General features: G+C 46.7%; 1 protein-coding gene across 1 annotated transcript; it reads left to right on the plus strand.

Annotated features, from left to right (window-relative positions):
* Positions 1-2555: 2555 nt before the first annotated feature.
* Positions 2556-8891, plus strand: SRP19 (signal recognition particle 19). Its single transcript, XM_056139051.1, has 5 exons — positions 2556-2641; positions 2872-2947; positions 6705-6776; positions 6862-6973; positions 8386-8891. The coding sequence occupies exons 1-5, from the start codon at positions 2601-2603 to the stop codon at positions 8517-8519; spliced, it is 435 nt and encodes a 144-aa protein (XP_055995026.1). The 5' UTR covers positions 2556-2600; the 3' UTR covers positions 8520-8891.
* The last annotated feature ends 4189 nt before the right edge of the window (positions 8892-13080 follow it).

Raw genomic sequence — 13080 nt, forward strand, 5'->3', positions numbered from 1 at the left:
GGTCAGCTGCATGCAAGGCAAATGCCCAGTCTGCTGTGCTATCACTTCAGCCCCACAAACCCCTTTTTTGAGGGATCATGTGCACATTTAACATATGGATGGTCGGTCTCCCCAAAAGGGCCCAGGTAGGTATTTTTGATAATGTCAAGAATACGTGGCACTTTGATATGTAAAACTACCCTCAAATGGGTCAGGGGAGAAACTATTATCAGTATTTATCAATGCAGATTACCTACATGTATTTAAAGCCCACTTTCTATTGGAGACAGCATAAAAATAATTGATGACTAGAACTGGAGCGATAGCACAGCAGGTGGGGCATTTGCCTTTATTTTTTTATTTTTAATTTTTCTGGGTCAGATGGTCGGCCCAGGTTCGATTCCTCCACCCCTCTCAGAGAACCTGGCAAGCTACCAAGAATATCTTGCCAGCACGGCAAAGCCTGGCAAGCTACCCGTGACATATTCAATATGCCAAACACAGTAACAAGTCTCACAATGGAGCAAATTGGACCTGCTCAAGCAAATCGATGAACAATGGGAGGACAGTGCAGTGCTACAATGCAAAGACTGGATAGTCGAAAAGACTAAGGAGGCCTGGGTTTGATCACTGGCACTGCATGATCCTGAGCACCATCAGGTGTGATCCACCCACATCCACAAGTTGAGGTAATGTGTGTATGACTATGTTTTAGGGGTCCCTCCTCAATGTATGTGCCACACCACATCCACCTCCAAAGAACTAATATTCCTCCATCACGCCCAGTAGGCATCCCTCCCTCTGCCAATCTAAGTTTTGTAGGATAAGGGTTTGTTTTCATTTGGTTTTATCTTTTCCTTTGCTGCTTATCACCCATATATGAGTGAAATTATTCAGTACCTGTCTGGCTCATTCTGACATTTCATTTAACATGACATACCTTCCAGTTTCATCAGTGTTGTTGCAAGTTACTTTATCTTATTACTGCATTATGTCTGTATATTCCATCTTTATCCACTCATCTGCCACTGGGCATTTGGGTTACGTCTATATCTTGACTATCGTAAATAGCACATCAGATAGATGTATGAGTGGAATTAAAAATCAGAAAAAAGTATCAGGAGTCTTAGTAGAAAAAGCCCTAAAAGATTTAATAACATAAAAGATCTTGATCACATAAAGTTCATATAAACCAATACTAATGAAAGCACAAAATTTATGTCCCTAAATACATGCTTTTGTATTTTACAAGCTTAATGTAGAGCACCAAAATGTTTAGGACACCTAAGAACACCATAAGGAGTTACAAGCGTGGATACGAGTCCCCAAAACTCATACTCCAATGAGCTTTGATGAGGTTTAAGAAAGCCCTAACGATTTATGAGTAGAAGGCCCCAGAGACTTAAAAGTTGAAAGCCCAGTCTTGGAGTGTTCGCTCATAAAAAGCACTGTAATTGGGGTTAACTCCGCATGCTCTCACCGGGGTACTGACTACCCGTGCTCACTACTTCAGAGACCAGACTGCCTAGAACGGCCACAATCGCATGCCCCAAGTCCCCCAGTCCTAGGAACCGCTCCAGGCAACAGCAGGGGTTTCTAGGCGCGGCTGAGCACGCCCTTACTCCCCTGCCTGCTGCAGTTCAGGAGTGCTTCTTGGTAAGCTTATTTCCTTTTCACCTTTCTATTCTGACTTGTCCTTAGTAGTCCAACATCAAGATCTGGGCTGCTCTGGTATTTGTGTGCCACCAGATCCGGACAGAAGAACCTGGAAATTCTGAAGATGGGTTTTTTACTCCACCACCCCATTTTGCGGCAGCAGTTCTGTTTGTATTATTTTGAACCCCCTGCATACAAACCTTCCAACAAGGGGGGGGGGGGGGGGGCGGGAGGGGTAAGGGTTTGCGTGTCCCGTTCCGCGCGTCAGTCTTTCTGACGTAGGCGATTCTCGCTGGTCTGGAAAAAAAAAAAAGGCCTCTGCTCTCTAGCTTCTGGTAGTTGGCAGCTTTTCCCGTGCTGGTGGCCCTGCACCCTCTGAAGAAGGCCTGTTGCTCTGTTCTCGCAGGTTGGGCCGAGCTGCCTGGAGAGCCCCGGGAGGAGGAGCACCAGGGACCAGGGGGAGCCGGGAAGCCGTTTCGGCTGACCCCCAGGCCAGGGTCTGCACGCCGGGCTATCACTTGGGGTTTAGTCATCTGGGTCCTTCTCTCCTATCAGTCTGTTGAGAATCCAGAAGCGTTAGCTACACTCTCCTGGAATCAGCACCCCATCAAAGTCACTACGGAACAGAAGCAGAGGCAAGGGGGGGGGGGGGGCCGACCACTGCCTGCGCCAAAAGAGCGAGGGGCTCTGCAGGGCCGGGGGCTTCTCCGGGGCCGAGGGCGCGGTCGGGCTGGGGGGTTGCCAAGCAGCAGGTCCGGGAAGCGCGAAGCAACCCAGTGCGCAGAGGAGGCGGTGCCAGAATTTTGGGCCACTCACGCCGCGCCGGCGCGCCAAGTACACGTCGGCCCGCGGACGGACAGCTCGCGGGACCAATGGTGGCGAGCGCCGGCGGCGGCGGGCGGGTCTTCCGCCGGAAGCGCGTCTCGCTGGGACCCAGCTTCCGGTAGGCGTCGCGGCCGGCGGAGATGGCGAGTGCGGCCGCGCGGTCCCCTGCGGACCAGGACCGGTGGGTTGGTTGGGCCGGGCTGGCCCGTACCTGGCACCTGACTCCGGGCGCTCCCGGGGACCGGACACCGAGTCCGCGCGCTCTTGGTGCTCACTGTCCTGGCTCTCCGTCTGGGGGCAGCGGGGGCCGGGCGCACCGTCTGGGAGCTAGGGGGCCCCGGGCTCACCGTGCGGGGTCTAATGGGGGCGCGGCGCCCTGAGGATGCTGCAGCCCGGGTCTGTCCCTTGCAGGTTCATCTGCATCTACCCCGCCTACCTGAACAACAAGAAGACCATCGCCGAGGGCCGGAGGATCCCGGTGAACAAGGTGAGGGCGTGCTGCTTCCGAAGGCCGCCGGCAGGCCGCGGGGACCGGTTTCTTTCCGTCGCTGAGGTCTTCCCGCTTTTCTCTGGCCCGACGTGCCGAATGGTGAAGGGAGCCTTTGCGGGGGTCTGCGCTGCCCTGGCTTGCATCCCCAGATCCCACCGTGATGGTGCGGAGCCCGACTGAGCACTGCCACCCTCCCAACCCCAAACGAAAGTGAGCCTGTGTTTGACAGATCGGATGTTTTTGTGTTTTTCCTTAAGGTGCTGGCACTTTCTTGGGTAAAAGAAGCCTACATGATCATGTGCCATTTACTATACATAATGTAATAAAGTTTTGAAATAAGACTTGCAAAAAATTTGAATTATACATCCTATGCCTATTACTATTACTGGAGAGTGATAAAGTTGGTTCCTTTGAAAAAAATTTATGCTGGTACAGTTTAATGATTTCTCTGTAGTGATTGTTTTTTTGCGTGGGAAAGAATTGTTTTAAAGCAGTTACCAGATATTAAGCCCAGCTTTCTTCATGTAAGTCAATCTTGTTATCCCCCGAACCATAGCCCCAAACCATGGAAAATCATTTTTAGAGGCCTAGAGGCTTAAATTTGGAAAATGTCTAAGAACGAAGTGCTGGGTCTTTACTTTTCAAATTGATGCCCTGTCGATTTTAAACATTAACATTTTGTACTTTTGACTGGTTTAAATTGACCTGGAGCAGTGGTTGTGTGTATGTGCACGCTATTTAATAGCTTCTATTTTGCTGCTTAAATGCCTTTTTAAAAAATCTCCTTTTTTTATTTTTTATTTTATTTTTAATTTTTATTAGTGAGACACCATGAGGTACAGTTGTAGACTTACAAATTTTTGTGCTTGGGTTTCAAATATACAATGATCAAATACCCATCCCTCCACCAGTGCCCATTTCCCACCACCACGGATTTCAGTATCCTTCCCACCCCCTATACCCCCCCCCATCCCACCCTGCTTCTGTGGCGGGACATTCCCCTTTGTTCTCTCTCTCCTTTTGAGTGTTGTGGTTTACAAAAGAGGCATTGAGTGGCAATCATGTTTGGTCTGTAGTCTACTTAGAAATCTCTTTTAACTGCTTTAGAATAAGAGAATATATGCCTATAGACACACTTTAGAATCGAGAAATCCATCCATGTCTGCTGTGGCAGAGAGAAACCTCTTGATTGCAAGTTCTCAAGATTTGATCAGTGTGTTGTCTTTAACTCTATTGATATATGTTTTGCATATGTCTTAAGTGAAGTGTGTATCTTGATTAATTTTCATAGTGAGAACACATAAATAATAGCCATCTTAGAGACACTTAGGATTCTGTGTCTCCATCATCACTGACCTCTGACATACACACTGTGTAAAAGGATAACCACTGTCCTGGCTTTTATCTACTGTGCTTGCTTTTGCTTTTTTTTTTTTAAAAAAAAACTTTTTTTTTAAAATATTATTTCATTTCATTTCATTTCATCATCCTGTTATTCGTCGATTGCCTCGAGCAGGCCCCAGTAACGTCTCTTTCATCCTTGCCCTGAGATTATATTCAAGGCTATTTAGGAGAATGAGACCCATCATTGTTACTGGTATTTGGCATATTTGGTACGCCACGGGGAGTTTGCCAGACTCTGCCCTGTGGGCAGGCTACATTCAATAGCCTGCAAGTTTGTCCAAAGTAGGAATAAGACAATAAGATGTCATAAAAAAAAGTTCTGTTAAGATGTCGCGCAGCCGCGTGGCTTTGTCCCTCTGCCAGTACCTTCAGGTGTGCGGAGAGTGGTCTCAGCATGGTGGTGGCTGGTCCTGGAGGTCTCCGGCTGCCGTAGCCCTGGCCGGGGCGGGGAGGAAAGCTCAACCCGCTCCCCTCCAAGGGACTCCGGGAAGGAACACCCAGGCGCGGGGGCAGAGACTGCACTGTTCTCGTCCGGGTTCTGGATTTTAAAGTCTCTGAGTCTTGGCCGCTGATGGGATTACACGGCGCCAGGGGGCCAGGTGGTGGGTGTTACCCCCGCCTACTGGAATTTGAAGGATCTGGGTGGAAGATGCTCGACTCCAATTCGAGTAGGCTTGGAGGTCTCGGCCCCGGAACCCGCGTGGCTTTGTCCCTCTGCCAGTACCTTCAGGTGTGCGGAGAGTGGTCTCAGCATGGTGGTGGCTGGTCCTGGAGGTCTCCGGCTGCCGTAGCCCTGGCCGGGGCGGGGAGGAAAGCTCAACCCGCTCCCCTCCAAGGGACTCCGGGAAGGAACACCCAGGCGCGGGGGCAGAGACTGCACTGTTCTCGTCCGGGTTCTGGATTTTAAAGTCTCTGAGTCTTGGCCGCTGATGGGATTACACGGCGCCAGGGGGCCAGGTGGTGGGTGTTACCCCCGCCTACTGGAATTTGAAGGATCTGGGTGGAAGATGCTCGACTCCAATTCGAGTAGGCTTGGAGGTCTCGGCCCCGGAACCCGCGTGGCTTTGTCCCTCTGCCAGTACCTTCAGGTGTGCGGAGAGTGGTCTCAGCATGGTGGTGGCTGGTCCTGGAGGTCTCCGGCTGCCGTAGCCCTGGCCGGGGCGGGGAGGAAAGCTCAACCCGCTCCCCTCCAAGGGACTCCGGGAAGGAACACCCAGGCGCGGGGGCAGAGACTGCACTGTTCTCGTCCGGGTTCTGGATTTTAAAGTCTCTGAGTCTTGGCCGCTGATGGGATTACACGGCGCCAGGGGGCCAGGTGGTGGGTATTACCCCCGCCTGCTGGAATTTGGAGGATTATTATTATTATTATTTTTTTGTTCCCAGTCCAAGAGAGCATGGGGATACTACTCTGTCCTCTGTGCTGTTTCTGTTTGTTTGGATGCAAAGAGACCAAGTTAGGAGACCTCCTTTAGTCCCGAAGCTCCTCCCAAAGGAAGCAACATAGGGTCTTCCTGTCTGCCTTTTGTTTTCTAAAATATTATGTATCTTGAATTTTCTGAGTATCGTGCCACGTGCTGGGGAATATGCTCATGAACAGAACAGCCCTTATGAAGTTTGTGGTCTGTTGGAAGAGAGCTATTGCTCTGAGTCTGGAGCAATAGCACAGCGGGTAGGGCATTTGCCTTGCATGCGGCTGACCCGGGTTCTATTCCCAGTATCCCATATGGTCCCCCGAGCACCACCAGGAGTAATTCCTGAGTGCATGAGCCAGAAGTAACCCCTGTACCAAATGACACAAAAAAGGAAAAAAAAAAAAGGTGTTATTCCTAGAATTTTTAAAAACTGTAATTAGGGGTCAGAGTGCTAGTACAGTGGGCAGGGTGATTGCTTTGCATGCGCCCAACCTGGGTTCAATCCCCCACACCGCATATGGTCCTCTGAGCATATAGAGCCAGGAGTAAGCCCTGAGCACTGCTGGGAGTGGCTTAAAAAATAAAAATTGCGGGGCTGGAGCAATAGCACAGCAGGTAGGGCGTTTGCCTTGGCACACGGCCGACCCGGGTTCGATTCCCAGCATCCCATATAGTCCCCTGAGCACCGCCAGGGGCGATTACTAAGTGCAGAGCCAGGAGTAACCCCTGTGCATCACTGGGTGTGACCCAAAAAAGCAAAAAAAAAAAATTAAATTAAACTAAAAATTAAATAAATAAATAAAAATTGCAATTCAAGTAGCTGATCCCAGTTAAGAAAATAGACATAGGGTTTGGACATTGTTTTATTTGAAATGATTTGCATAATGTAGCAGTATTCACTTTAAGTCATTCAGAGTGTTTATGTTTTAACTATTCAGGCTGTTGAGAACCCTACAGCTACAGAAATTCAAGATGTATGTTCAGCAGTTGGACTCAATGTCTTTCTCGAGGTGAGGTGGCTCTTCACCATTTCATGTATGTCTATCACACTGGCATAATGACTTCTTTTTAACAAAGTGTATTTTATTTTGTTAGAAAAACAAAATGTACTCTCGAGAATGGAACCGTGATGTCCAGTACAGGGGCCGGGTCCGCGTCCAGCTCAAGCAGGAAGATGGCAGCCTCTGTCTTGTCCAGTTCCCGTCACGTAAGCATCTTTCTTTCTTAGGATCAGTGGAGGGGGACAGAGCGCAGCATCAAAACTGCACCATGGGGTGTTTTCTTTTTTATTTTTTTCATTTGTTTTGAGGCCACACTTGCAGTGCTCAGAGATCACTCCTGATGGGACTCAGAACCATACAGAGTGTAGAGATGGAACCCAGGTCAGCCTCGGGGCCAGCAGACACCCCACCCGCTGTCTTACCTCTGAGGCTTTGGGGGAACTTTCAGGGGATGATGGGGGAGAGAGTATTCCTTCCCATTATGAGAAAGATTCTGGAGTTTCTGAATGGTAAAAATGATTGATACAATGATTCTAAAAACTAATTTAGAGGTATGAACACTGTTTCCAAACACATCTTTTTCCCTCCCCTGGTTTTCAAGCAGGAGAGGGGGTTTTCTGTGGCTTCTTTTATATTGGATTCTTATGATCCTGACACACCCTACATTTCTGTGGCTTATTATTCCCCCCCTTTTTTTAATACTTAAGATCTTTATTAATACAAATAAGAGTTATAAATGCACTGTAGCACTATCCTCCCATTGTTCATCGATTTGCTCAAGCGGGCACTAGTAACGTCTCCATTGTGAGACTTGTTGTTACTGTTTTTGGCATATCCAATACGTCATGGGTAGCTTGCCAGGCTTTGTCATGCGGGTGGAATACTCTCGATAGCTTGTCAGGCTCTCTGAGAGGGGCAGAGGAATCGAACCTGGGTGAGCCACGTGCAAAGCAAATACCCTACCCACTATGCTATTGCTCTGGCCCAAGAATTATAAATATGTTTATAAATCATTGATACTTGGCTCTTAGGTACATAGGTATGTGTGGCCAGAAGTTGTTCAATGGCCCTCCTGCAAATTATGACTTGAACAGTAACCTTCAAGTGAGTGGGCTCAGGGAGCTAACGGTGGGTTATGATATGAGCCCTGAAGAAAACAGTGTTCCCCTTTTTGCTTGGGGGTGTCCAATGCTGTGCCATTCAGGAGCTCAGCTGGGCTCTTCCTTTGTTTGGGTTTTCTTGGGGACTGTGCCCCCGTAATCAGACCTGCCCCCCCCCCCCCCACACACACACACACAGGCTCCCATTTTATTTAACTTATGGGCAGCACCCACCCCGTCCTCTTCCAAATGCGGGTTTCAGCTTAGTCTGCTCCCTTCGGCTCCTCAAGTAAATTACTGGGACCAAGACGGAATTTGTATTTAAAAGTTAAATGTTTTAAGTTTTCATTTTGTTCATTTAAGTATTTATTCTGAGCAGTTTCAGGAAAGGCCCATATTTGAAGTATGATACCTTAATTTAAAAAATTAATCTTATTTTCTTGATTAGCTTGAGCTTCTTGATAATTCATGAAGCTATTCCTTATTTCTCATATATTACATCTACCTTCTGGTTGTAGGTATGTCAGTAATGTTATATGCAGCGGAAATGATCCCTAAACTGAAAACAAGGACACAGAAAACAGGAGGTGGGGACCAAACTCTTCAGCAAGGAGAAGGAAGTAAAAAGGGGAAAGGAAAGAAGAAGAAGTGACTGGGGGGTGAGAGTCAAGTGTGCTGTCCAGCAGTCAGCGATGCAGAAAGGCTTCTCATCTATATCTGAAAGAAAAAAACAGCTGTCTGTGTGCATCATTCAACTGAACTGCGAACAGAATCAGAATTGACAGTGACATTTTCATCGGAAATTGCATGTTGCTTTTTATGCAGTATAAAACATTTATTTTGCCTTTCAACATATTTCTCATGGAAAAAGCATTTTAGATGAACATCTTCCTGTACCATAAATTACTTGAAATCCTACATCTATTTGGCCTCTTGGTAAACATATTTCAGATCAGTGAGTTTAATCAGATTTGAACTCCGTATTTTGTTCACCTTGTAAGTTAAATAAAATGTTTGAAACTGACTTTTGTAACTTGCTCATGAACTACTGCCAGTAGAAAGGAAATAAATGAGTGAATCATGGCAGTCTCATTAGCCCTTGCACCAGAAGAAAGTACTTGGGTCCTGTGTACTTCGTGAGTGCGTCGTCTACAGTCACTGTAATCAGATTGTGTACTTACTAGTTTTTTACATGGAAAAGACCTGGAATTGAACTTTAGGCTTTCTTATTTTCTGACTTGAGAATTTCATTTTCTAGAGTTTAGAAATGAACCTTTTTGAGGCCTTGGGGGTTTTGCGAGCTTGTTTTTTGTTTGGGTCCATAACTGGGGGGTGCTCAGGACTTACTTCTGTCTCTGTGCTCAGAGATCACTCCTGGCAGTGCTCAGAGACCTTAGACGGTGCCACAGATGAAACTGGTGGTTGCCTGCAAGGCCAGCTCTTTACCCTCTGTACAATCTTTTCGGCCCATTCTTTTTTACCCAAGAAACTTAAGTTGAATTTATGATTTTAATTATTCTAAGCCGCTACTTCTAAAAGTGGTGACTTTGTCAAAGATGCAAGAGTGCCTCCACAGATGTGCTGAGCTTCCCAGGCTGCTTATTAGAGCTCTCTGCCTGGTGACCCTGGGGACTGGCAGTTTAACTTACTGGCTCCAGGCAGCACCCTGACTGCAAGGTCTCTACAAGCTGTTAAGGACAAGCACAGATGGTGATTCAGGGAGCAAAGGTGAGCCAGTGGCTTTGTGTGTAAACTGATTGCTACTGCTCAGGGAAATCCCATTTTAAGTTTCATTGCATGAGATCAAAAAATACCAACTGCTTACCAAAAAAATGAGATTGAGCTTTAAATGGAATTATACACCAAAATTACATGGATGATCCATTGGTTTTTGAGGAAGTTGTAGAATTTCTTTTTTTTCCCCTCTAAACATTTCTTTGGTAATAGATTTCAAAGCTTGTGTCTGTGCGTGCAGCAGTTTATGTAAATATCAGGTGACAGGTTCAAAACATGGTTCAGAGCAGCTTTCTCTAGGGAAGATCAGATCGCTGCTTAGGTATGCTGAGCTGAGCGAGAGCTGGAGGTCCTGAAGCTCTCGTGGTTTTTCTGAAGAGCAGGAAATCCAGGTGTTGCTGTCCTCCACTGTCATGGCATGTTTCTAACCTCCCATTGTTCCTCAGTCTATAATGGAACTGACTCTTGAGGCTTCAAGGAAGAGATGGCGGCCCCCTCGCTGGTCACCCTTTTCAAGAAAACAAAGCTCTCTTCAAGTGTCTCAGCTGACTCGCCAGGTCCATTGTGGAGCTGTGGCATGGTGGAAGCAACTGAGCAGAGGCGAGGCCAGCATGTCAGCCAAGTGATGGGGGTTCAGAGGCACCTGACACAGTGCTGGGTATGACGCAGGTCATCTGAGCATGAAATAAACTTGGGAGTTCCCCAAAACTGTCTCAAAACAGTAAGGGTTATCCAAAGTTCTCAGAACTGTGGATGCCCATCAGGTCTCATCCCAGGGCTTATAAGAAATGCTCACTCTGGACCTCAGAATTCAAAGATCCTCAGATGATGTTTATGCACATTAAGGTTTGCGAATCACTGGAAGAAACCTAGAGCTGTTTCCCTGTCACTGTTGGTTGTTTATTTCTCTGAATACTTACCGCTGACTTGGCCAGTTGTCCGATTATCCTCTTAGAAGTTCGAGTAAGATGTGATCTGTTCCATTATTTGAGGAAGTCACTTTGAACCCTGTGCCGAGTGCTGGGTCCCAGCCCCTGCGGCTCTTCGAGCCTGTGTGCCCCTTGGCTCCTGTATTGTCACCAGCAGGCTGTGACCTTTGGCCTGCAGGACACCCAGTTCTTTGTAGACTGTACCTACTGGGATTTCTGCCTTGATTTATATATTATATCTTCAGGGATTTCCTGAGAAAAAAGTAAGGAAGGTAATGTTCTTTGTCTAAAAGTGTTAGTGATATTTTTCCGTGGGTCTCTAACCTCTGTTTATAGCAAACAGAAGGAAGTCAGTTTTCATGATCTTTTGTAACATTCTCCCTCTCAGACTCACTCCCAGTTCCAAAATACCACAGCAGTGTGCTTTGTAGGAGGCTCTCTGTCTGTTGTGGCCCTGGGTACCTAAAGGACCATTTTCTTATGGAAATTTATGAAATTGCATGGTTTTGGAATTTGGTTCTGGGAAAGTCACTTGAAATTTTTATTTCTCCTTTCTGTTCTTTTAAAAATGTATTAAAGCACCATAATTTGCAAAGTTACTCATAGCTGTGTTTTAGACAGTACTTGTCCAGTGCCAACTCCCTTCCACAAGTGATCCCAGGTCCCTCCCATCACCTGCCCTCTGGGCAAGCACTTTTTTTTAAGGTGGATGGAATTATTTTTTTAATTTTATTGATTCACCGTGAGATATAGTTACAAGCTTTCATGTTTGAGTTAGTTACACAACGATCAAACACTCATCCCTCCACCAGTGCACATTCCACACCACCAATATCCCCAGTATACCCCACCTTTCCCACCCTCCCACTGCCTCCATGGCAGACAATATTCCAAATACTCTCTACTTTTGGGCATTATGGTTTGCAATGCAGATGCTGAGAGGTCATCATGTTTGGTCCTTTATCTACTTTCAGCACACCTCTCCCATCCTGACCAATTCCTCCAACCATCATTTTCTTAGTGATCCCTCCTCTATTCCAGCTGTCCTCTCCCTGCCTGCTCATAAATCAGGCTTCCAACTATGGAGCAATCTTTCTGACATATCTACTGTTCTTGGATGTCAGTCTCTTGTTATGTTATTTGATACTCCACAAATGAGTGCAATCCTATGTCTGTCCCTCTCTTTCTGACTCATTTCACATAGCATGATACTCTCCATGTCCACTTATAAGCAAATTTCATGACTTCATCTCTCCTAACAGCTGCATAGTATTCCATTGTGTAGATGTACCAAAGTTTCACCAGTCGTCTGTTCTCAGGCACTTGGGTTGTTTCCGGATTTTGGCTATTGTGAACAGGCAAACACATTTCTAAGTGTGGGTTTCACGATTTAAATGTTGAGTCTGCGTTTTCAGTGTTACTGAGTCTGGCTTGAATATTTAGCTCTGTTGTTCCTTACCAACACTGATGGACCTGAGTCCACTTGACCCTGCACCTGCTGCTTCTCATCTGATTTTCTCCCTCTCCCCTCCACTCACTTCTTTCTCCCTATATTCTGGAGCCAAGGTTGAACTTGGCATCCCCACTTTAAGCCATTACATTTTCTCATCCAGTAATTCTAAATACCACTTTCATCCTGTGTTTATCTTTTTTCTCTCACTTCATTTGACATGATGTCTTCCAGTTCCATCCATGCTACAGCCAATTGCCTGATTCTATCATTCTTTACAGCTGTGTAGTGTCCCAATGTGAATGTCCACCACATCCTCATGACCCACTTACTGTCCTTGTATATCTAGGTCGATTCTGAATCTTGGCTGTTATATCTAGGGCTGCAGTGAGTAAACGGGGCACAGACACTTCTGTGAATGAATAATGGGGTGCATACATTACTTTGAATGAATAATGGGGTGCATATTCCTTTGAATGCTTTTTTGTCCTGGGGGTAGATGCCTAAAATTGGAATTGCCAGGTCTATATGGGAGCTCAGTTCTGAGTTTACTGAGAAGCCCCCACAATTTTCCATCTGGGCTCCACTAACCAACATTCCCATCAGCAGTGGATTAGACCTTTTCAGTGCATCCCTGCCAGCACAGATTGTTGCCAGTATTTTTGATATGTGCCTTTATCACTGGTGTAATATGATTTGGATTATATACCTTGATTTGGATTTCTCTAATAATTGTGATGATCATTTTTTCATATGCCTGCTGGTCTTCCTCAGAGAAGTGACTGTTCATTTCCTTTTCCCATTTTTTGATCAGCTTTTTAAAAAATTTATAGTCTCTGGGTCTTGGCCGTTGATTGGATTACATGGCGCTGGGGGCAGTTGGTGGGTGTAATGCCTACATACTGGAAGATGGGGGGATCTGGGTGGAGGAGGCCCAGTCCCAATACGAGCAGGCTTGGAGATCTATGCCCCGGGTCCTGCACACCTGGGTTCCTCTGCCGGTTCCTTCATGCATGAGACTTGTCCAAACGTGTGAAGAGTGGTCTTAAGCATGGCTGTGGCTGGAACCGGAGGTCTTCTGCTGCCGGGGCTCTGCTCGG

This window comes from Sorex fumeus, unplaced genomic scaffold, assembly GCF_029834395.1.
Source record: "Sorex fumeus unplaced genomic scaffold, SorFum_2.1 ptg000131l, whole genome shotgun sequence".
Classification (NCBI taxonomy): domain Eukaryota; kingdom Metazoa; phylum Chordata; class Mammalia; order Eulipotyphla; family Soricidae; genus Sorex; species Sorex fumeus.